Source organism: Monodon monoceros, unplaced genomic scaffold (genome assembly GCF_005190385.1).
Source record: "Monodon monoceros isolate NGI ecotype Baffin Bay Population unplaced genomic scaffold, NGI_Narwhal_1 Super_Scaffold_12, whole genome shotgun sequence".
In the NCBI taxonomy this organism is placed as follows: Eukaryota; Metazoa; Chordata; class Mammalia; order Artiodactyla; family Monodontidae; genus Monodon; species Monodon monoceros.
In genome coordinates, this window is record NW_021703768.1 from 110,753,598 (window position 1) to 110,776,319 (window position 22,722).

Below are 22,722 nucleotides of genomic sequence, written 5' to 3' on the forward strand. Positions count from 1 at the left end.
TAGGCCTTTTCCAAGGTGGAAGACCTGTTACTGCCTGGGTTGGGGGCAGCAGTGGGCAAGAGAAGTACGTATTTTTCTGTGTTTGGGAAGGTCGGGGAGGAGAAAGGAGAGAGGTGGACCCGCCTGCCTTCCCCCCCCCCCCCCCCCCCCCCCCCCGCCAATTTGTGGATCAGCAAGAGCTTTCAAAGCGTAAAAGCAATGAAAGTAATCACAAAGGAAAAGGTGAATAGATTCAACAATAAAAGCTTGCATAGACAAATAATAGAAGATTAGAAAAAAGCTAGAAGAGTCAATCACTTGGGGGGAAGGATCACAAAGATCCCAAGAGAACGCTGGATGAAATATGACTAGGCTATTTGAAGAAATAAGTATGCCTTATAACTTTGTGAAAAAAGGTTATTGACCCAACGAAAATAATAGATCATGGTAAATGAATTCCTTTTTTTGGCCGGGGTACAGTGGAATGGATTCTGTTACTCCTTGTGAGAATGTAAATAGGTGCAGATACTCTGGAAGTCATATTAGTACTGGATTTCTGATCCTTAAAAATTTCATACCCTCTCCCCACTAATTTCCTATGCATGTTCATATGTTTAGATAAGAGTGGAAGAAAATTAGAGAATATTTAATAGTGATTATATGTTGATAGTGGAATTATGGCAGGTTGTTTTTGTGTGTATGTATGTAAATAAGTGTATGTGTGGTACAGATCAGTAGTGTTAAGTATAATCACATTGTGCTACAGTCTTTTTCATTTCGCCAAAAACTAAAACTACCTGTTAAGCAACGATTTCCCATTCCTCTATCCCTCCTCCCCCCCGTCCCCTGGCAACTTCCTATCTCTATGGATTTGACTATTTATAGTCAAAAATATTTATATTTTTAACTTTCCAGATATTGTAAGAACACAAACTAAGTTAATAAAAGAGCAAAACCAGCTTTTGAAACATGACTCATTTGGAAGTTTAAGAGTCTGTATAAGTGTTCTTAATGATTTCTGTTATTTTAGACCTCTCAAGCTGGGTCAAAAGACAAAAAGATGGACCAGCCCCCTCAAGCCAAGAAGGCAAAAGTGAAGACCAGTACTGTGGACCTGCCAATTGAGAATCAGCTGTTATGGCAGATAGACAGAGAGATGCTCAACTTGTACATTGAAAATGAGGTGGTTATTTTAAGTCTTTTAGAACAATAAGCTAAAAAGTTAACTTGACTGTAACGTTCAAACTCTGTGTCTAGTGACCTTCATGTATTTTAGGTTGTATGGGGTTTGAGAACAGTTTTAGGTTTTGGGGTAGTGGAGGACAAGTTTAATAGATCCCAAGACATAACATCAAAATTCTTTTATGGTGATATTATGTCTTTATTGCTAAAAACTCTGTTTTGAGATCTTTGACATTTAGGGGAGGTATCATTCATGTTTGGGTGTGTGAGTTTGATTGTTCACTAGCGATCGGGATGTTTGAGGCCAGGGTCAGGGAAGTTGATCAGCAGGAGAAATCACATTAGCCTTAATATTTTGTTTATTAGTTCCTTTCCCTGTTGCCAGTCAATATGTAACTCTGGTTATGGTGAGCGATGCAAGGTTTGGGACCCTGGAGCACAGTTATTCAATTATTGTCTGTGAGATTTCTCATCATATATACATTGGATCTTAGAAGAGTTTTGTTTCATAGACCCTTTAGCATCTATACTATATGAATAATTTGATTTTCCTGGGTATGTAATACAAGCAGAGTATACTCACCTTGTGACATTGAGCTAATAGTTTCTTAAAGTTCTCTTGTCTTAAATTCTTTTCCTTATTTTTGCTTTTGAGTTCAACATCTTGATATTTCTTCTATTGCTCTTTTTTTCTAAGTACACCCACAGAACTCTCACTTGATCTTCATAATTTACTAAGGACTGATGCTTCTAGCTCTCTTTCTGTGAATGATTCGCAGAACTAAAAGGATTTGAGGAAGAAGGCTTTTCTACTTTTATATTACTTAATAGTTAAGGGGAAATTGTCTCAGTTTTCTGAATGTCTAACTGTACTGTTCACAGGGTAAGATGATCATGCAGGATAAACTAGAGAAGGAGAGGAATGATGCTAAGAATGCAGTAGAAGAATACGTGTACGAAATGAGAGACAAGCTTAGTGGTGAATATGAGAAGTTTGTGAGTGAAGATGTAAGTATGTGCCGCAGTGTGTCTACTTAGTGTGCGTCTTCCGGCAGGATCCTTAAATGTAGTTAACAAGGGAAGTTTGTATCTGTAGGTATACAGAAAAATGATTAAAAATGCACTTTTTTGGGGAAAAGTTTTATATCGTTTTATTTTCTATTGATGGAGTGTTTCCCAAAGGTTAGATGTTGTGCATCACTCTTTTTTTGGTGTGTCACTTTTTGATACATTTTTGCATGCTATTATTTACCTAGTATTTTTCTTTAAATCAGCTCACTTTTCCCTGATGTTTATTTTAACTCACTTCTTAAAAAAAATTCAGTATAATTGACATATAACTTTATATTAGTTTCAGGTGTACAGCATAATGATTCGATGTTCGTATACATTGTTAAATGATTACCACAATAAGTCTAGTTAAACATCCGTCACTACACGTACTTAAAAAATTTTTTTCTTGTGATGAGAACTTTTAAGACTTATTCTCTTAGTAACTTTCATATATGCACTATAGTATTATTAACTATGTAACTCAGTTTTAAATGTAGTTTTTAATTCTGAAATTTTCAAACATACCCATCTGTCCCCTACAGCGGAGAAAATAGTGTAATAAACCCCTTTGTACCTATAAAGCAAAATAACATTTTGTCAGTCTTGTTTTCCATATCCCCATCTCTCCACTCCCCCGTATTTTAAAGAAAATCCATAAATATCATAGTTTGTGCCTGTTTCTTCATTTGTGAATCTACTGATTTTTGACTGACTAAATTGCAATGTTTCCTTCATCTTTAGGACCGTAACAATTTTACCTTAAAACTAGAAGATACTGAAAATTGGTTGTATGAGGATGGAGAAGACCAGCCAAAGCAAGTTTATGTTGATAAATTGGCTGAATTAAAAGTGAGTGACTCTTGAAAGCAGAAATGCTGTAGTTTCCATGGAGAGTATCTCAAAATTGAGAGTAATTCTCATGTTAAGTAATTGAAGGCAGATTGAAAGTGACTGAAGAGCTATACTTTTTATCACTTAGGTTCACTTTCTTTCAGAACTTTGTAATAGCAAAAGAATTTTTCTGAAAATTGAGTTTAGACCTAAACTGTTTCACTGAATTGGAGCTTGACTATGTTCTTGGTGTCAAGAGATTGAAAGACTAGCAAGATGCATCCCTGTCCTAAAGGTACTTGCAGTGCAGTTGGAGCAGGGCTGCGTGTATACAGCTTTGATTCTCAGTAGAGCAGAAGCGTCTGGTTTTGTATTTAAAGAAGCTGATAGTTACACCTTAGAGTTAAAAGTACAAAGAATTATTTAAAGTTGAGGCCTTTTTTTTTTTTTTTTTTTTTTGTGGTACGCGGGCCTCTCACTTTTGCGGCCTCTCCCACTGCGGAGCACAGGCTCCGGACGCGCAGGCCCAGCGGCCATGGCCTACGGGCCCAGCCGCTCCGCGGCCCGCGGGATCCTCCCGGACTGGGGCACGAACCTGCGCCCCCTGCATCGGCAGGCGGACCCCCAACCACTGCACCACCAGGGAAGCCCGAGGCCTTTTGTTTGGAAAAAGATGCAAATACACAAGAAGAACTTTTTGCATTTCTCTGGATTACTTAGTTTCTTGTCAGACTGGGCCATTGTGACTAACCTCTGGAATGGAATTGCTGAAGGACAGTGCCTGCAGTTTCCTGTCATTCTGGCAAGAATATAAAGAGTCTCCAGTGAGATCCTTGCCATTGAGGTTTTTGATTTACTTTTTATTATGGGAGATGTCCAACACGTGAAAGTAGACAGAATAATAGCTTCAACTGTTGTCAACTTATGTCTGGTTTTGTTTCATTTCTGCTCGTTTCCACTCCCAGTTATTTTAAGCAAGTCTCTCAGGTTATATTTAATCCAAAAATATTTCAGTGTGTATTTAAAAGAAAATGTAGCCTTAAGCTGTACCATTATCACATGCATAAAAATTTCTTAATGTCACCATTAATATCACCATATATTCAGTCTGTTTTCAGGTTCCAGTTGCTTCATAAATTATTTTTTAGTTTGTTTGACTCAGGATCCAAACAGGGTCCATACATTCTGTTGATATGTCTCTTAAATCTGTGTCTGTACTTCTCCTTCCATCATTTCTCCTCCCTTACTTAGTTGATGAAAAAACTTGATCACTCGTGCTCGAGGATTTATTCCTGGTCTGGATTTTGCTCCTTTTCAACTCTGGTGTTTAATCTTATCTGGTAAATTGATGGTTACAGCTGGAGGCTTTGTCAGATACAGGTTTAAAAGAAAATTTATTTTTTATTTTTTCAAGCGTACTTCATATATGGTGAAGTACACCATATCACTGTCTGGAGGCACCTAATTTTTGGTTGTCTCCCTAATGTATTTTGAGAACTAGGGTTCAAGTGACAAGTTGAAGTGGCTCCACTTGGAACAGTATTGAGGTATATTCTCATGTAGACTGAGGATATATTTCAATTGGCTGGGGAAAAATATTCAACTTCTTATATATAGAACATGGAGATTAAACGTATTTTAATTCATAATCAGTCTTAGTAGAAAGATACTACTCTTAAAGTTTAAACTCCCCTGTGAAGAATTTGTATATTCTCTCTTCTGTTAAGAATCTAGGTCAGCCTATTAAGATACGATTCCAGGAATCTGAAGAAAGACCAAAATTATTTGACGAACTAGGGAAACAAATCCAACAGTATATGAAAGTAATCAGCTCTTTCAAAAACAAGGTATCTTTTTTTTTTTCTTTTTTTTTTCTTCTCCTCTTCCCTACTATTGCTTCGGTAGAGTTAAGTATTAAGACATTTACGTAGCAGTTTTTTGTCTTCTTTTTAACTGTTGTTTAATGATAGTATTTTCTTTTTGGATATTAATGTAATGTATAATATTTTATCTAATCTTACTAAGAACCCTGGGATTTGCTGCTTCTCTTTAATAAGGGGACTATGGAATTGAGCAATATTATTCAGCTTCCTTTTCTTGTTTTGAAATGTTTGATCATTGACTTAACTTGCTCTTATTTTGGTGTTAGAACACATTAGGCAAATAATTTGGTTTGTTATGCAGATGTAGGACTGCATATAAATAAACTAAATACATATAAATAAAATATAAATAAACAATAAACTACTTTCATTATTTTTGAGCACTATATGATATATACTCCATAAATATATTATCTGATTAAATTTGCACAGTACCCTTATGAAGTAGGTGGTAGCATCAACATTTATAGATAATTTCTAACATCTTTAATCCTCACTCAAGGTTACTATTGGGGGAGCTGGGATTTGGCCTGAGGTCTGATTCCAAAGTTTGGATGGCTCCCAAACTTTGGTAAATAGTTTGGTTAAGTCCACTATTATACTCAAGGTTCTTGATGTATTGTCAGTGTAAGAAACTTTAAGACAGATAAATTGAGCTTTCTAAAAAAATTACTTTTAATTAAAAAATTGTGCTTCTTTCGAAAGACCTCTTTTTTTTTTTTTGCGGTACGTGGGCCTCTCACTGCTATGACCTCTCCCGTTGTGGAGCACAGGCTCTGGACGAGCAGGCTCAGCGGCCATGGCTCACGGGCCCAGCCGCTCTTCGGCATGCAGGATCCTCCCGGACCAGGGCACGAACCCGTGTCCCCTGCATTGGCAGGCGGACTCTCAACCACCGTGCCACCAGGGAAGCCCTGAAAGGCCTCTTTTAAAAAACTGTACTCATTATTATTTTGGCTCCTAACAAGGATGCCTAAATCTCAGGTCTCATACCTAATGACATGTCATTTTTTTTTTTTGCATTGTATAAGATTTTGTGTAAAGCATGTGCTATGTATACTGCTGAAGCATTTTAATTACCACCTTGTGTAATTTTGGCCTTTAAATGTATTTCCTCTGTGTTTTAAAAATTGGGGTTACTTTTCTGAATTCTTAGGGAATTGAATGTCTATGTAGTTTGTGAGGCTAGGTGGGCTTCATTTTGGGAAAGATTGTAACTTTTTGAAAGATGGTGAAGAACTAGGCAATGTTTGAGTAGGGACAGTATCATCCTTTGACACTTGTCTGGTTGGCTACTGGTTGCAGGAGGACCAGTATGACCATTTGGATGCTGCTGACATGGTGAAGGTAGAAAAAAGCACAAATGAGGCCATGGAGTGGATGAATAACAAGCTGAATCTGCAGAACAAGCAGAGTCTGACCATGGATCCAGTTGTCAAGGCAAAAGAGATTGAAGCTAAAATTAAAGTAATGTATGATTTTAAAGATTTAATAGTCTTTTCTAGTCAGTCTCATTATTTATTATTAATAGGAGAGAATTTCATTATTGCGTCTTTGCTTCTGGCTTGGGGATAGGGTAGGAGAGGGTGGACTTGGATTTTAGTATGCCATGTAAAATTTGTTACAAGAAACCACAGTTTTCTCTCCAATTGTTCTAGGAGCTGATGAGTATCTGTAGCCCTATAATTTCAAAGCCGAAACCCAAAGTGGAACCTCCAAAAGAGGAGCAAAAAAATGCAGAGCAGAATGGACCAGTGGATGGACAAGGAGACAGCCCAGGCCCTCAGGCTGCTGAGCAGGGTACAGACACAGCTCTGCCTTCGGATTCAGACAAGAAGCTTCCTGAAATGGACATTGATTGATTCCAACAATTGTTTATATTAAAACAGACTATTATAAAGCTTTAAGTTGTCAACTTTGTTCTAAATATCAACTAGAGCAATTAAATACTGGAGATTTCTTAGTTTTTAGGGGATTTGGGTGGCGGGAGATATAGGTAATGTATGGAGCATTTTGACTTCGAAATAGTTAGATACAGAAATGAAGTGCATTGTATCTTTTTCATAATGGTACTATTTAGAAGCCCAGTTAGTCTTACTGAGCTTATGCTTCACTCCTTTTATGTTTAATCATGCTTATACAAAGAGAAGTTTGTTTTAGAAAGTTGAGCTATAGCACAAGCTATACCTAGCTATCAAGCAGACTTTTTGTTATGACATATATGGCAGGAACTCTAATTGTGCTTCACAGATCTGCTGTGGAGATTGCCACAAAGGCTCCCCGCTTGGTGTGGGGATGGAGGAGGGGTCTCCCTCTGTTTCTGAGGACTAGAGAGCATGGCATGGATTAACAGAACAACTAAAAGGTATGCTCTGAGCTTCATCACGTGTCAGTCAGCTCCCCTGGGACTCCCACCCCGTCTTCATAGCTTCCCATCTTCCCAGCTTCCCATCTTCCCCCAGTTAAAGGAGCTCCTATTACAAATGCCGTGTGTTGCTCCTGGGAAAATAGATCCTTTCACCTGGAGCAAGTTGTTAACTGAGGATTTTAGACCTGCAGGCTCTTCCTAAGAATGTATGTTCCTGAAAGTATGTCCACTAATATCCCAGGTATCAAAGTCTAAATAATTTTCTCTTCAGAAGGTTAGAATTGGGTAGATGTACTGTTGGATATAGGCCTGGTAAATTTAACTGAGGGACTGATTCTTGTTAATTATGGTGTGAAGATTTGTATCCTGGCCTGCTTATTCAGGTGAGATGTTCTGTGTAAATTTGAGGTATAGCTTGAAGTCTTACGACAAGAGTTAAAAGTTCTTTTTTGCTCATTCACAATCACTTATGTGTTGTGTTAATATCTGTCATGAATCTGCCAATTTGTATGTGTTAAACAGCGGACAGATCATACAGAAAACTAAGATGCACTGGATTGTACTGGATGAGTCTGAAATAAGTGTTAAAGAAGTGTGGTGCTGACTTTAGCAACACCTCATTCTTACTGTGCAGCCAGTGTCAGGAGCACCAAAGCATTCCCTGTGACTGCCCTTTGGGCAGTGTTGATAAGAGTGAGGCATTTTGGAAACTAAGGGAAACCTGTAGTATTAGAGGCCAGAGCTGGTACCTGCCCTAGAAACCGTTACAATCTTTGTTGGTTACTTTTTGGACCTTTGTAATTGTTAATCTATAACAGAGAGCTGCTCTGTTAATTTTGGCCTATGTTGTTAGAAATAAGATTATACCTTGCATATCTAGAATATGTTTCTGTCCATCTCATGCACTAAAATATTTAGAGTGTTACAAGCTCTAAAGTGCTATAGAGAAACAACACTTAGAGGAGGAAGGTGGAAGTGTATTTATGTTGGAGTGTAAGCATGTGTGGAAGCCTCGCAGCACCAGGACTTTGGCCCTGTTCTTAGAGCCTCCTCTATCCATTCTCTACCTGTCCTGCTTCAAGAGTTCCAGCTGGCCTGCTGTGAGGCTAAGAGCTACTTAGGAGTGCTGGCTGCAGGATTAAGCCAATTCTTAGGCAACTGACTCAGTTCCTAATGGCCATTTCTTCTAAAAATTTTCTTTTGTGTGTGGGGGAGGGTGTGGGTCTTGGGATGGGGGTGAGGTTAAGGTTTAAAGTTTAAACTAGAAATAAGATGATGTGGTCTGCTTGCTCTCTGTTTAGATAGGCTTTAAGACCAATTGGATTTACATGGAGGCCAGGCCAGAGAATCGTAATCAATGACTTGTGTGCAGACAAGCATTTATCCAGGTTGCATTGTCCCAATTGGTTTGTTAAAGCTCCAGGTTATGTTCTTACACAAAGAAAAACATTCAGTAAACATGAGACAAGTTTTAGGAAAACTTAATAAAAAGAAACCTGTCTTACACTCAAAGGAATGGTTTTCTTAATTTCATAATGAAGGGTGTGTATGTGTGTGTTTGTATGTTTTTGTGTTTTAAATAAAAACTCTTCTCTAGAGGTAAGAGTCCTCTAAGCTAAATTCCAAGTAGTTAACATTTGTCAGAGACCTCCATTCTGAAGAACATTTGAGACTTAGCACACTGGGTGGTAAGAAGTAGCTCTTTCCATACTTATTCTCCCATGCTGAGTCTTGGCCCAGTTCTCTGACTTAGAAATCCTTACCTTGCTCCTGTGACTGGGCCTTTGACGGTTTTGATATTAGCAGGAGGTGAGTTACGGCCCTATAAAGGCCAGTGCCAGGACTGATGAGTGCCCCTTCAAAGAACAGGACATGGCCCAGAATGTGCTAGTAACAGTTGTTACCAGTGACAGTTCCAACAGTGTGTGCATGTATGTGTGTCTTGGTGTGTATGTGGGGTGGTGTTGAGTGTTGAAAGGGGGTGAAGCCACCAGAAGAGACACTAACTATACAAAGCATAGGGCCTAGATGGGGAGGGGTCTGGGGCCTTCCTCGCTGTAGTCCTGCTACTTAATAGTCCCGGTGCCAGGCCTACCAACAGGGCCTGTGCCCGCCACCTTCAAGAAGTGTCTGGAGTAAAGTCTTTTTTTTTTTTTCTGGGCCTCTGTCTTAGGGAGAAGAGTGGACACCTGGTAATATAAGTGGGAAGCCAGCTAGCTAGTGATCATCCAGAGTGTAGCCATTTTATAGGGCTGTTGGAATCACCTGGAAAGAGTAGCATACCTGTTTACCCAGGAGAGATACCAGCATCCCCGGTGTCACTTGGGAAGAGGGTGTTGGAGGCAAGCCAGGGCTGTTGGGACGGTTTTGCAGTGGGGCAGCTTCAGCTTAACGTGAAGAACTTCTGTGGCTCCCATCGGGTTGATGAGAATTCACACAGAGGCGTTAGACCAGTGGCCTTTGAGATGCCTATCAAACATCTTGAGGGGTTTTTGTTGGGGCGCTGTCAGAGGTGGTAGGGCTGAGAGACTGGAGTCCTGGTGTGGAGCACTGGGGCTTTTAGCCTGACCTGAGAGTGACAATGTTTTAGGGATGCTCATGTGATATGTGCAGGGTGAGTGGGGCCTGGGGGAAGTTGGAGGTAGTGGAACTTTTAAAATAATCCACGTTTTAGGGGGATGAGCCAAATGAAGGAGGAAGTGGTAGGTCTTGGTACAGGAGGAAGGGGGAAGATGGAAAAGTGACTTTAAAACAACCATGCTGTTAGAAGTAGAGGAAGTAGTTAACCTTTATGGGGTAATGACAAGGCAACTCAGGCTAGGCTTCAGGGGCCTACTGACATTTTATATTGAGCTGGCTTTTGGTAGTACACTTTGTATACTTGATTGATTTGAATCATTCTTCTTTAAGTAGCTTAACAGATCATTTTGTATGTAAAATTATAATACAGGTTATAAAACAATACGCACAGCTTCCCATGTTTGGAAAGAACATGGAAGGTGTTTGCATAAATATCAAAACTGGGTAGGTGTTTCAAAATGAAATGGTTTTCTCCCAGTTGTGGGATTGTGAGTGATTTCTGTTTGTAAGTTTTTGCTTGTTTGTATTTTCTAAGATTTCTGTAATAAGCATTTTGGAATTTTATAATGTTAAATTAAAAATATATTTCAAAAAGAATGGCTCCAAGGTTTCAAACCTGGAATAAAAGACATAATAGACATGTGGAGCTTCCTGCACTGCAGGAGTCAGTGCAGATGTTTGTGAGAGTCTGGATAAGATTAGGAAATTGTACAGGCATGGAATCGAGAGATCCTGAAGCTACAGTTGGATGTGGAAGGAAGCTTTGGGCGTCAGGGTGTGTTCTTCCTGCTTTAGAGAGTAAAGGATGGTGTTTGGCTGTGTCAGGAAGAGGAAGGGGAAGCTTTGAAGGAAACAAGCAGCTGCCAGAGGGGAATGATCATCCATGAGGCATGTTAGGGAGGAGGGAGATTTGAGAAGTGAGAGGTGGCAGTGGCCAGTGGGGTTAGATGCTGAGAGGATGCTTTAGAAGGGGGGTAGCTGGGCTTTGTGGGCGTGCAGTGAGGCCTCAGGTGGAGGAGAGTATCTGGTCAGGAAGCTTGGCCTAGTTGAAATGAGGGATCTACTTGGGGAGGAAGGAGGTGGGCAGCATCCTAGGCCTGCTGTCTTGTGTGCAAAAGGGGATAGTTTCCTCCAGTTACCCGGAGACCATGGCATTCCTTTCCTGGGTGGTGCTCCCTTGCCTCTGGCTGGAGCAGCCCTGGGATATGACTCTCAATGCCCTGGTCCTCTGAGCTGGATTACTGCAATTTGGAGCAGGTGCTGTAACTGTAGAAATCAAGGAGGTGACCTCTTAAGCAGCAGGGTAGGAGGCAAAATGGAAAAACAGCCATGTTGTTGGGATAGGAGCAACATTTCCAGGATGGTAACGGAGGGAATACATTTCTGGGGGATCAGGGAAGGGAAGATCTCAGAGGATGTGAAAATACAGACTGGTTTCTAGATCCGTCCAATAACCATGAGCAAGTGCCATGCTAATCCTGACCTTGTCACTCCAGTTTTGACACATGCTGTAAGGGCAGGGAGGGAGAAAAGGAGAAATACTTCTAACCTGGGATTTGCCAGGTTCAAGGACAACAAGCAGAAAAAAAAAATGGAGCTATGTTTGGGGCCATTTCCATTAGTTGTGTCCGTGTGTACATCCTTCAAAGTCCAGGTAGACTGGTAAGATTTGGAGTCCTGGATCAATGGAGGGAGAGAGAGCACTTAAAATTCTTATCACAAGTAAGCAGGCCCTTACCCACCGTATACATTGTTTTTTCTACCTGCACATTATTTATTTTAATTAATTAATTTAGTTTTGGCTGTGTTGGGTCTTCATTGCTGTTCGCGGGCTTTCTCTAGTTGCGATGAGCGGGGGCTACTCTTCGTTGTGGCGCACGGGCTTCTCGTTGCAGTGGCTTCTCTTGTTGTGGCGCACAGGCGCCTGGGCTCTAGGCGCACGGGCTTCAGTAGCTGTGGCTTGAGGGCTCTAAGCGCAGGCTCAGTAGTTGTGGCTCACGGGTTTAGTCGCTCCACGGCATGTGGGATCTTCCTGGCCCAGGGATCGAACCTGTGTTCCCTGCATTAGCAGACGGATTCTTAACCACTGCACCACCAGGGAATCTCCCTCTACATGCACTTTAAAATTTAAAATAGACTGGTCTACTATTTGGTCAAGACTTGGCTAAATGCTCGGGGGAGAGAAAGCTAGAAACACTTGGAAAACCGCCTCAATGCCTCAGCTTCCAAGATGTAAATCCCAGCAGAGCATTTCTGAGGATGAGCAGGATCAGTAGATGTTCCAGAAAAGGATGACCCAAATGATAGGGTACCTTTCAGCAATGCCGGTAGTCAGTCTTCTAGAACTCATGTGAGACTGCCATGAAGACCAGGAGGGTTGTGTGTAATAGAACTCAGAAAATTGAGAGGGCCCATGCAGTCATAAACAAAGCCCCAGGCTGGGTGAGGGGCCTTTCCTCTGTGACGGGTCCTGTCTGTGTTTATTCTATATCCTTCAACTGAAGGATGGACTCTGCCTAGTTCACAACTGCCCCCTGCAGCCAGCATGAAGCACGGGATACTTGAATACACACGTGCAGTATTTTCAGTGGATAAAAAACTCAGAACATGAGAACTATTCTTGAAAACATATTCAACTCTCTGCTTTGTGGATGAGGAAAAAGCCAAAGCAGGCGAAGCTGACAGAGCAGGTGGATGGCAGAGCCAGGAATCCCTATTCCAGCTATTTTGAAAAACGTTTATCTTCTGGAAAGGTGTGTGCCTAGAATATGGGGCTTTTGCCCCCCAAAACAATTGCTCTGCATATTACATCATCTGGCTCCCTGAAAATCCGATGGCCTTCCTCCAGTCAGTTCTGATTTGGTGTTGTGTGAGCTGCAGTGTTGAAGCTGCCACTTGAGGGCGGCATCGCTCTTCGTTTGCCTGGGGTGACACCAGTAAAGGCTTTATTCCTTGAGGAGTCCCAGAGTTCAAAGAATGCAGACCTCCATCTCCTCTCCAGGGTAGCTAAGAGCAAAACAAGTGTGGTTTAACAGAGCCCCCAGGCGAGAAAGCAGAGAACTTTTATGGACTTTTGCTAGTAAAAGGTCCTTATCACTCAAAGTGTGGCATCACTTGTTGTAAAAGAATATTGGGGACTTCCCTGGTGGCCCAGTGTTTAAGAGTCCGCCTGCCAATGCAGGGGACACGGGTTCGAGCCCTGGTCCAGGAAGATCCCACATGCCGCGGAGCAACTAAGCCCGTGTGCCACAACTACTGAGCCTGCACTCTAGAGCCCGCAAGCCACAATTAGTGAGCACACATGCCACAACTACCTAAGCCACAACTACCTAAGCCTGTGTACCCTAGAGCCCGCAAGCCACAACTACTAAGCCCACCTGCCACAACTACTGAAGCCTGCAGGCCCTAGAGCCCATGCTCCGCAACAAGAAAAGCCACTGCAATGAGAAACCCGCACACTGCAACGAAGAGTAGCCCCGGCTCGCTGCAACTAGAGAAAGCCTGCACACAGCAACGAAGACCCAACACAGCCTAAGTAAGTAAATAAATAAATTTATATATTAAAAAAAAAGAATATTGGACTGGCCCCAGATCTTGAGTAAGTACCCAGCCCAGTGCTTCTCAAATTCAGGTGGGGCTCTTGCTAAAAGGCAGATCCTGATTCGGTAGGGGCTTGGGAGACTACAGTTCTAACAAGCTCCCAGGTGATGCTGATCATGGACCATATTTTAACTTGGAAAAAGACCTCTAGGAGCCTTAGTTTCTTCATCTGTGTAATTGTGATCACACCAGTTCTGCCCATCACATGAAATGATGGATGTGGAAGACATTCTAGACAGACAAGAGGGATAAAGGTATTGTGAGCACCAGGCATGTAATTTTCCTTTTTATGCCCTATTAGCAGTGCAAGGAGCAGCTGACCCAGGTATAAGCAGTCCCAGGGCTGTGGAGGAAACTTCTTTCTTGCCCTTGTCCTGCCAGTAGCCCAGATTCCTAAGGAACGTTGTCGATGGGCAGCCTAGGGAGCTGAGAGGCACTGACCTCCTTCTGGGGGGCATGGTCACTAGCCCCTGGGTTGGAGAGGGAGTGTTGCTTCCTGCCCCTGAGCTGCACGTGAATCCATCCTACCTAGTGCCAGAGGACACTACTTGTGACTTGAGCCTATCCTGTTGACTTGGTGTGATCCCACTGGTAGCCCCAGAAGGGGGCTGCTCCTGACCTCTGTAGAGGTTAGGGTCTCCAGGTGTGCATAGAGCTTCCCAGGAATCAGCTGTATGACTCTCTGAATCCTGGGCTCTGTTGCAGAGGATTAAGACCAGCTTCAGAAGAACTGGGGTAAATTTGAGCCTCCAGACACCTAGTTTAGTGTCCCCTCCTTGCCTCGTGGTAGGTATCCCCGTTTAAGTGATATGAAAGACACAAGGTTCCCTGGTGTATGAGGGTCCCCAGGCCTTCTCCTCCACCCCCAACCATTTAAAGAGGATTATCTCCTGCCATTGCCCACCCTCTGTGAGTTCTGTCTTGGCTACTTGTTTTCCAGATTTCTTTAATGCCAAATCAGGAGAACAGGCACAAGAGATTGAACTGAAGCAGCAGGGCAGAGTGGTGGGGAAGATCCTCCCCGTGGATCAGCTCCTGGGCTCTCCTCTGAGGTAAAGCAGTGGCTCAACTGTGCCTCTGAAAGCCTTGGGGAGCCTGTTAAAACCCAGGTTACTGGGCCCTACACTCAGAGTTTTTGAGTCAGAAGGACTGCTGTGGGGTCCGAAGATCTGCATTTCTAACAAGTTCCAGGTGATGCTGATTCTTTTGTTCTGGGAATAGAGAACCTGGGTAATGGGTGAAGGGGAAGTGAATGAGGCTGTTGATTGACAGAATCTGCAGCTGAGGGCGAAGGTGGTTGTGGGCTGGAGGTGGAAAGGGAGAGACTGGAGGAGAGTCGTGGGAAGCAGGAGGCGAGGAAGGTGCAGCGTTCCTCTGGAAATGCCAAGTCAAGTTTGGAATTTCTTTGAGACTTGCGATGGCAGGGTGATGCGTCTCTTTGGACACAACATCTAGTTTACACTTGTCCTGGTGTGACTGGGGCACTAGTGTGTGGGGCTTCTCTTCTCCAGGACCAGTGGCCTTCGGCCTATCTCCACGGTGTATCTTACTTCCCTGGCCCTCACAGGGTAGGTAAGTCTTGTGATTTCTTACTCTGTGTGTATCTTTCTCCTGGCTGTGCTAAGAGCTTCTCCAGGGTGGAGAAGCATTTGCTGGGTTGAGTTCCTTTCTCGAATTGGGCCCACAGGCTCCAGAGCCTAGCTTCATGTATGCACACCCCTGTCCACCCCCTCCTCAAACTGGAGGAGATATCTGTAGCTTGGAGGGGTCGTCACAGTTCAAGGGAAAAGCCTCGGCATTTCGATATTCTCAGCTGAGACATAATATCACGAGATTTCCATTAAATCAGACTCAGCTCTTCAGCCTGCTCCACACAGCTTTTAAGGACACTTTAAAAATAAGCCCTGAATTGGAATGAACTCATCAAGCAGCACTATCTGTTAATGAAATTGCTTCCTGTTAATTTGAGTTTACAAAATAAATGGTTCCCGACAATCTGGCATTGCTGTGATGGCGCCCACCTCTCAGACTAGGCTGCCGGCAGTGGCCACCAGAGGACAGCACCTGGGAGCCATGGCAACCGCCGCAGGAAACCTGGAGGTTGCAACAAATGGGGAGCCTGGACTTCATTTGTTGGCTCACTGGTCCTTTCCACAGACATTCTCTGAGTAGCCCTGGGGCTCTGCCCTGTCCCAGGGATGTAAATACAACAGGGCCCAGAGCTGTCTTGCTGTAGCCCTTGCTTTGCTGGGGCCTACAAATAGATAATTGACCATCAATCCCAGGGTGGGATTGGAGCTGAGAGGTAAAGGGTGAGTGGGCGGCAGCTACATAAGCAAGTAAAAAGAAAGCGGTTGGTGCAGGAGCCCTAGACAGAGGAGAAAGAGTGACCAGAGGTGTGCAGGGATCGACAAACAGCTCTGGGTGGAAAGTGTGGACAGGGCAGGGAGTGGTCAAAGATGAGGGGTGGGGGGCCACTGGGTGGAATCACATAAAACACCCCTCTCCACAAACGCTTTTTGCAGCCATTATTTTATATGGGGATTCGGGACCTTTTGAAATTGAAGATGATATACACCACCAAAGATGGGGGTGGTGGTGAGCAAGGTCAGATTCTAGGAAAGGCCACAGGGACCCATGAGAGGGTCTATAAAGCAACCAGGAATCCGGCCTGGTGATAGAGGAGGGAGGAGAAGCACATCCTCACCCTGCCCGCTGCAGCTTGAGGACACCTAGGTGTGTGCGTGGAGACAGCTGGCCCCCAAGCTGCAGTGCCTCAGCCCCAGGCACCTTTGCCTGAGTGTGGCTCTCTTGAACAGGAAGGACAAATGGGTAGGTGGTTTAGTAGGTGTCTCACGTCTGGGGACTGTCTGTGGCTCAAGCACAGCCTCTGGGCCTGTGCTGATGCCTGGCACCCCTTGTAGGACGTGGCAGGTAAGTCACCCATGCAAGCAGAGTCCTGGGAAGTCCTAAGTACTTGGGGAGGGAATTCCTGGGGCTTGGATCCTTGTATATTTCATAAGAGACAAAAACGGCCTTGATTTTCTCCTGAGGGTGTTGATGAGCCCTGGTAAGTTTCTAAGCAAGGACATAGTTCCTGGGATTTGCATTGTAGAGAGGTCTGGCTGTTTGGGGGTGGGGGGAGGAGGGGACGGACTGGCAGCAGGGAGGCTGGTGAGGAGCTGTGTGAGGCCGAGTGGTTGGCTGTGGGGTCACGGCAGAGGGCCTGTATCTCTGGGAGATAGTGATCCTACGGCTGGGTGGTTCACTGTGGTGGAGGGTGGCCAGAGATCTGGCCAGGTTTCTGTGATTAGGCGGGGGCTCACGTTTGCTACGAGCAGAATCAGAGGGAATCAATCTGCTTTTTAGGAAACACACAGTTTCCATACGTTAAGAAAGGCACGGCACGTGTTCAGAGTGGGGATCCCGTGAGCACAAGCAGGACAATCCGTTTGGGATGTGTCTTCTCTCCAGCCACCACTTCCTCCAGCTCCTGGCTCTTCGGCAGGGGGAGTTGAGGGTGAAGGATGAAGGCTGGGGGGCTCTGCAGGAGGAGAGGCCTTGGTGAGGATGCAGGTGGCTTGGTGAAGATGGGCAGGCCCCAGGGGTCTCTGGAAGTGCTCACTCAAGGACACACTGGCCGTTTGCTGTCCTTGTTCAACCTGGCTCCTGAATTTCCAACGTTTAAAATGGACTTGGCTAAGGTTTCTCCCCCCACTCATAATTGCAGTGATCAAGGTCATTTCTCAGCTCCCTGACAGCTGGGTGACCTCATCTTTTCTTGCAAGGGAGGGGGAAAGAGGAACACCTGCCCTGGATCTCAGAGAAAACGGCCTAGCGTGTGGGTGTCGGGCATCACAATTGCCATTCCCAGTTGGAGGACACGTGTAAGTCATCTTTCGGGACAGTCATTTGTGTCTTGTCTTTTTTTTTGCGGTACGCGGGCCTCGCACTGTTGCGGCCTCTCCCGTTGTGGAGCACAGGCTCCGGACGCGCAGGCTCAGCGGCCGTGGCTCACGGGCCCAGCTGCTCCGCGGCATGTGGGATCTTCCCGGACTGGGGCACGAACCTGTGTCCCCTGCATCGGCAGGTGGACTCTCAACCACTGCGCCACCAGGGAAGCCCCCATTTGTGTCTTTTCTGTTTGGCCCTCTCTCTCTCACGTAGTGACCTATGTGACTATCAGTGGCAGTTTTTGTCTCCTGGAGAAAAGGTAGATGGATGTTCCTGCCTTCTTTTCATACTGGGCTCTTGGGGAACAAGCTGGGCAGTATTTGAGGGAGCTTCCGTGGAGGTTCTGGTGATGCCCCCTTCATGCCATTTTTGAGCCTTTTTCTTCTTATTTCATAGGCCCACTGGTGTTGATGAAAATTCCTTTCTTTTCAGCCCTATTTGTGTTAAAATGGCCCAGTTAACAACTTCACAAAATACATGGGACCACGTGAACACCTTAGTAGGGCCTTTCACGGGGCCTGGAGGAGGCTCATGTTAGGGGGGGCCCGCCTCTGCCCTGTCAGCATCCCAGTGACAGTGGGGTGTTTGTTTGCTGGGGCTGCTGTAACCAAGCACCTCACGCCAGGGACTTACACAACTGAATGATTCTCTCACAGTTCTGAGGGCCAGAAGCCTGAAATCAAGGTGCGGGCAGGGTTGATTCCTTCTGAGGCTGTGATGGAGAATCTGCCCATGACTCTCTCCTGGCTTCTGATGGCTTCAGGCCTTCCTTACCCATGGATGACATTCTTCCTGTGTCTTCTCATCGTCTTCCTTCTGTGTGGGTCTGTCTCTGTGTCCATATTTCTCCTTTTCATAAGGACACCAGTCACATTGAGTTAGGGTTTACCCTAATGAGCTCATTTCACCTTGATTAACACTGTGAAGACCCTATTTCCAAATAAGGTCCCATTCTGAGGTACCGGGGTTTAAGACTTCACCCTATCTTATTGTGGGGGAAACAGTCAACCCATAACTGGCCCCTTTATGTGTGGGTTTCTCAGAGACTTCAGGGCACACGTGCTCAGAGACGAGGGTGGGTCGGCTGAGTTGCTGGGATTGCCCTGTGAGCAGGTCCAGGGGCTGGTCTGTCAGGAAGGGCCTCCGGGTTTGAGCAAAATGTCAAGAAACTTTGCTATTGAGAATTCTGTGCAGGGAGTTCCACTTTCGCAGACTCCTTTTTCTGTGTCCATCCTGCATCCACTCCTCCCACTTCCTCTGTGGGCAGTTGTGTGAGGAGGCACGTGATGTAAGCAGTGCTGGTTGCAGCGCTGGCTTCCTGGAGTCCCTGCTGTGGGTGGCCTAGGGAAGTCCCAGAGGACCAGGTATAACCTTAAATGCTAATCACATGCAAATGTGCAAGAACTCACCTTCCTATTTGGCCCGTATAAATGTGCTGAGAATCAGGCTGATTTGGGTTCTGGAAGGGTGGTCTGCTGGACCAGGTTTGGGTCACCTAAAGTATAAACTCCAGAGGGCAGGGGCTGGTGACCCCTTTGACCTGTACTCTGGGGTCATCAGAGGTGAGCCCTGGGGGCCTGTCCTCTGCTGCACTTCGTGCCAGTTTGTTTATGTCGTTCCTGGGGTTTCAGAGTAATTACCAGGACACCAACTCCAAATGTATCCTTGGCTTCAGAAACATGGGACAAAATGGCAACAACTGAATTTCAGATGTAGATCTTGCCGCATTTAACATTTATGTGTGGCAATAAAAGGGAAGGTTGGAATTGTATCTGCAGTTCTCAACCACAAGCCATAATTTTACACACTCCAACATCTGTTTTAAGATCATAGCAGAGAGTGTCGGGTAATTGGCTCCCTTTTGCCCTGGACCCATCAGTCAAGCCCCATCAACTTCGTTATACATTCTCAGGGATTTATTAGTAAACAACATTTAGGGAGTCTGATGCTGCCAAACTGCAGCCAGGGAGTTTGAAGCATCTGAGCATGGGCCTGCCAGTCAGTGCTTTCCTGGGTAGCCCAAGAGCTTCTAAATGGAGATGATGCTATAGTCCCGCCTGCGAGGATGATGATGAGGAGTAACAAGACTGCGTGTGAGGGCTCAGCACCATTCTGGGCACACAGAGAGATCCCACAGAGTGGGATATTAGTACCGGGCAGTGAAGGGAGAGGGCTAAACCAAAGAGCTGGGAGGGGTGGGCAGCTGGCTGTCCACAGGAACAGTTGAGGGCACTGGGTTTGGTGGGTTCTGTATGGCTGCCTTCCTTATGGCAGGTGTGGGCCTGTTCAGGAGAGGGAGGAGGTGCTGACTGCATACTACCGCCTGGGCTGGGAGAGTGGGCAGTGTCTCTGTATTACAAGGTCTTTCCTGGCTCATCTGGGCCTCCATCCTAGCTGTCATGTTGTTCTCCTAGTCTTTTGGCCAGACCCTTCATCTACCTATGGGTCCACCCACCCTGCCTCAGCTCCTATGGGAGCAGAGGTGCCGAGCAAGGCCCAGTAGGAGTTGTGGTTGGGTGTAGGGGACCTGAGGTGGGGTGGTCCTCAATGTCCTTTGTCTGGGGGTGGGTTCTGGCTTAACTTCCTCTCTGTGTCCATGTGGTGGGGCATTCCCAGGACACAGGGATGATGGGGACCTAACAGGTCTGCAGACCTGCACTCCAGGGTTTGAGGTGCCGTAGGGCAGAGGGACTGGCTGGCTTGGGGCTTCTCTTTTGACCCAATGGCCTTGACACAGCTCGTCTGGCTGACCTGCCTGGAAGAGCTGGAGCTGGGCAATTTCTCTGGGGAGGACATAGCCCAGGATAGCTGCTCCCAGCCCGGCCGCAGACAGGCTTCCCTTCCCTGCAAACCCCAGTCTGGCCTCCTTCGTGGCGGGCCGGGGGGTGGCAGTGATGGTGAGAAATCCCTGACTCAGTCTGCTCCAGAGCACTCCAGGGTGATGGGTTCCCAGCAACGAACCCATGACTGGTCATGTAGCTCACACAGCCCTGAGCCCGAAGCCATGCCCCTGCCACCCAGCCCTGGAGCCTGCAGTTAGCTTCCTGACTTGTGAAATGGGGTAAGGACAGAATCTGTCTGCGGGGATTAAACAAGATACTGTGTGTCAGTGCTTAGCGCTGCACCTGGCACCTAGTAAGTCCTAAATAAACGCTAACTCATTTTATTCCTCAGGGTACACGAATCATATAGGCATTCAGTGTGAGATAAGCCCACCTGGATCTCGGTTGTGAAAGTAATCCTCTTGATGAGGCATAAACAATACAGACTCTGGAGTCGGGCAGGGCCCAGTTCAAATCCTGTCTCTGACACCTGTGTGACCTTGGGAACATTACTATCCTCTCTGAGGCTCCACTTCCTCATCTACAAAATGGGCATAAGAACATTGCCTACCTCATTGACTTGTTGTGAGGATTAGATGAAACATGCTCATTAAGTGTCTGGCTCAGTGAATGTTGGTTTCATTGTTATGAACATATTTATTCACATTAAGGGAACAGTTTTTTTTCTGAGCCGTGCTCTTCCTCCTCACGTCACCCTGGTTCAGGGCTCTGATGTACATGGAGGTGGTGACAGAGGGGAGAAACCCTGTCAGCATGTGGCACAGACGGTGAGGATGGGCTGGGGCCCCAAAATTCACCCCGCTTCTCTCCATGTTCAGCATGCATCCGTATTTTTCTCACCTGAACTCTAAACTATCAAAGAAAACCTTGGATCTCATGGCACACGACTGTGGTTGTAATTAGTTTTCAGGTACTTGCAGATCTGGGAGGGAATAAAAAGACTGTTTTTGCCCCAGATAGGAAATGAGTGGCAGGAGAGGCCAGCTTGGCAGGGAACTCATGCCGCATTGTCTGCCAGCTGGATTCTGAGGTGCCCTCATGGGCAGCTGGGGCTCTGGCCTCACCCAGGAAAGGATCCTGCCCTTCCCATCCCTCACCCTGGGGCGGCTCCATGCTACCCTCCGGAAGTTTGGCTCCCCAGGGGAGTGCATGAGATCTCTGCTTTCTATCAACGATAAGACTTTATCTTATGTGATCTCCCCAAAGGCCCCAGAACGTGCAGGGCCCCCTGGCAGATGAGGAAATGGAACTCAGTGCCAGGGCCCTGCCCCGCGCCCCCGCCATCCAGTGGGAATCAGAGCCCTCACTCCACTGGTTCAGCGTGTGCTCGCCATGGACTGGCTTTTCGTGTGCTTTGAATCAAAGCCTCCCTCTTTCTCAAGGAGATCTGGGTCTGGTCTCCTCTGTAGCCCCATCGGCACCCACTGCCCTCCTCCTGCTCTGCATACAGCCTCAGCAGCCCTCCTTTCATTCCCTGATCGCGCCCACACTTGGTTTTGCATCTGGAGTTTGTGGTACAGTTTCTGCTGCTTGGCAGGCTGCTCCCCAGGTGCCCCCACCGTTCCTTGCTTCCTCAGGTCTCCATCCCTCTTCAGAGAGGCCGTCCTGGGTTCCTGTAAGTAAAAATGTCTCCCCCGAGTTGCTCTTTCCCGTTACCCTGTTTGTCTCCTTTATGGTCTTATCACAAGAGACGCAGAGTGAGGGGGTTGAGAGAGAGGGCTTAGAACCAGACACATCTATGTTTGTGGTTCGTGACCCTCCATTTCTGGGCCTGTGTGACCTTGGATGAGTTATTTAATCCCTTTGTGCCTCCTGTGTAGAATGGAGATAATAATAGAACTTTCCTCATAGGATTAGATGAGTTAATACATGTAAAATACTGAAAATAGTGCCTGCCAGTAGAGTCAGGCTTAGGGAGTGTAAGCTTTTATGATTATGATTACAGTCTGTACTTGTCCTGTTTGCTGGTATCACAGCCACTAGACTGTAAGCTCAGTGGAGGAACCACTGAGCCATAGTCTTCAGACGAAGGCAGGAACCACGTCTCACCTGTTCATTGCTGTGTTCCAGTGCCTATGACACACCCAGGATGTCATGGGTGATCCATAAATGCTCGTTGAATAAACCAACAGTACCAAGGCCGTCTCAGTGGATGGCAGAGTTCAGGCCCTGGAACGGGCCTCAGGTGAGAGAGGGCCTGAACTTTGTTCCCTTTGTTTACCCTACACTGACATTCCTAGGTAAAAACATTCTAAATTATTTAAACTCAACTCTTTTGGTTCAGTTTTATGCCTTCCCTCAGGAAAGTAATTTGTAAAGGAAAATAAAAGGGTGTCCTTCATTGCCGGCTGGAACTGTGCTGTAGCAGGAGAGTGGCTCGGTCATAGTGGTGTGGGTGAGATGAGAGCTCTTTGTAGGGTTGTCACTCCCTTTGTTGGGGATCGGAAGA

General features: G+C 45.7%; 1 protein-coding gene across 1 annotated transcript in view; it reads left to right on the top strand.

Annotated features, from left to right (window-relative positions):
- HSPA4 (heat shock protein family A (Hsp70) member 4) overlaps nucleotides 1-8,808 on the top strand; it is a 42,817-nt gene extending 34,009 nt beyond the window's left edge. Inside the window, exons 14-19 of the mRNA XM_029217300.1 lie at nucleotides 1,010-1,162; nucleotides 2,044-2,169; nucleotides 2,956-3,063; nucleotides 4,773-4,892; nucleotides 6,234-6,395; nucleotides 6,587-8,808. Of these exons, the coding sequence (XP_029073133.1) occupies nucleotides 1,010-1,162; nucleotides 2,044-2,169; nucleotides 2,956-3,063; nucleotides 4,773-4,892; nucleotides 6,234-6,395; nucleotides 6,587-6,790 (873 nt within the window). The 3' untranslated portion in view covers nucleotides 6,791-8,808. The remainder of the gene's footprint in view (nucleotides 1-1,009; nucleotides 1,163-2,043; nucleotides 2,170-2,955; nucleotides 3,064-4,772; nucleotides 4,893-6,233; nucleotides 6,396-6,586) is intronic.
- Nucleotides 8,809-22,722: the final 13,914 nt, after the last annotated feature.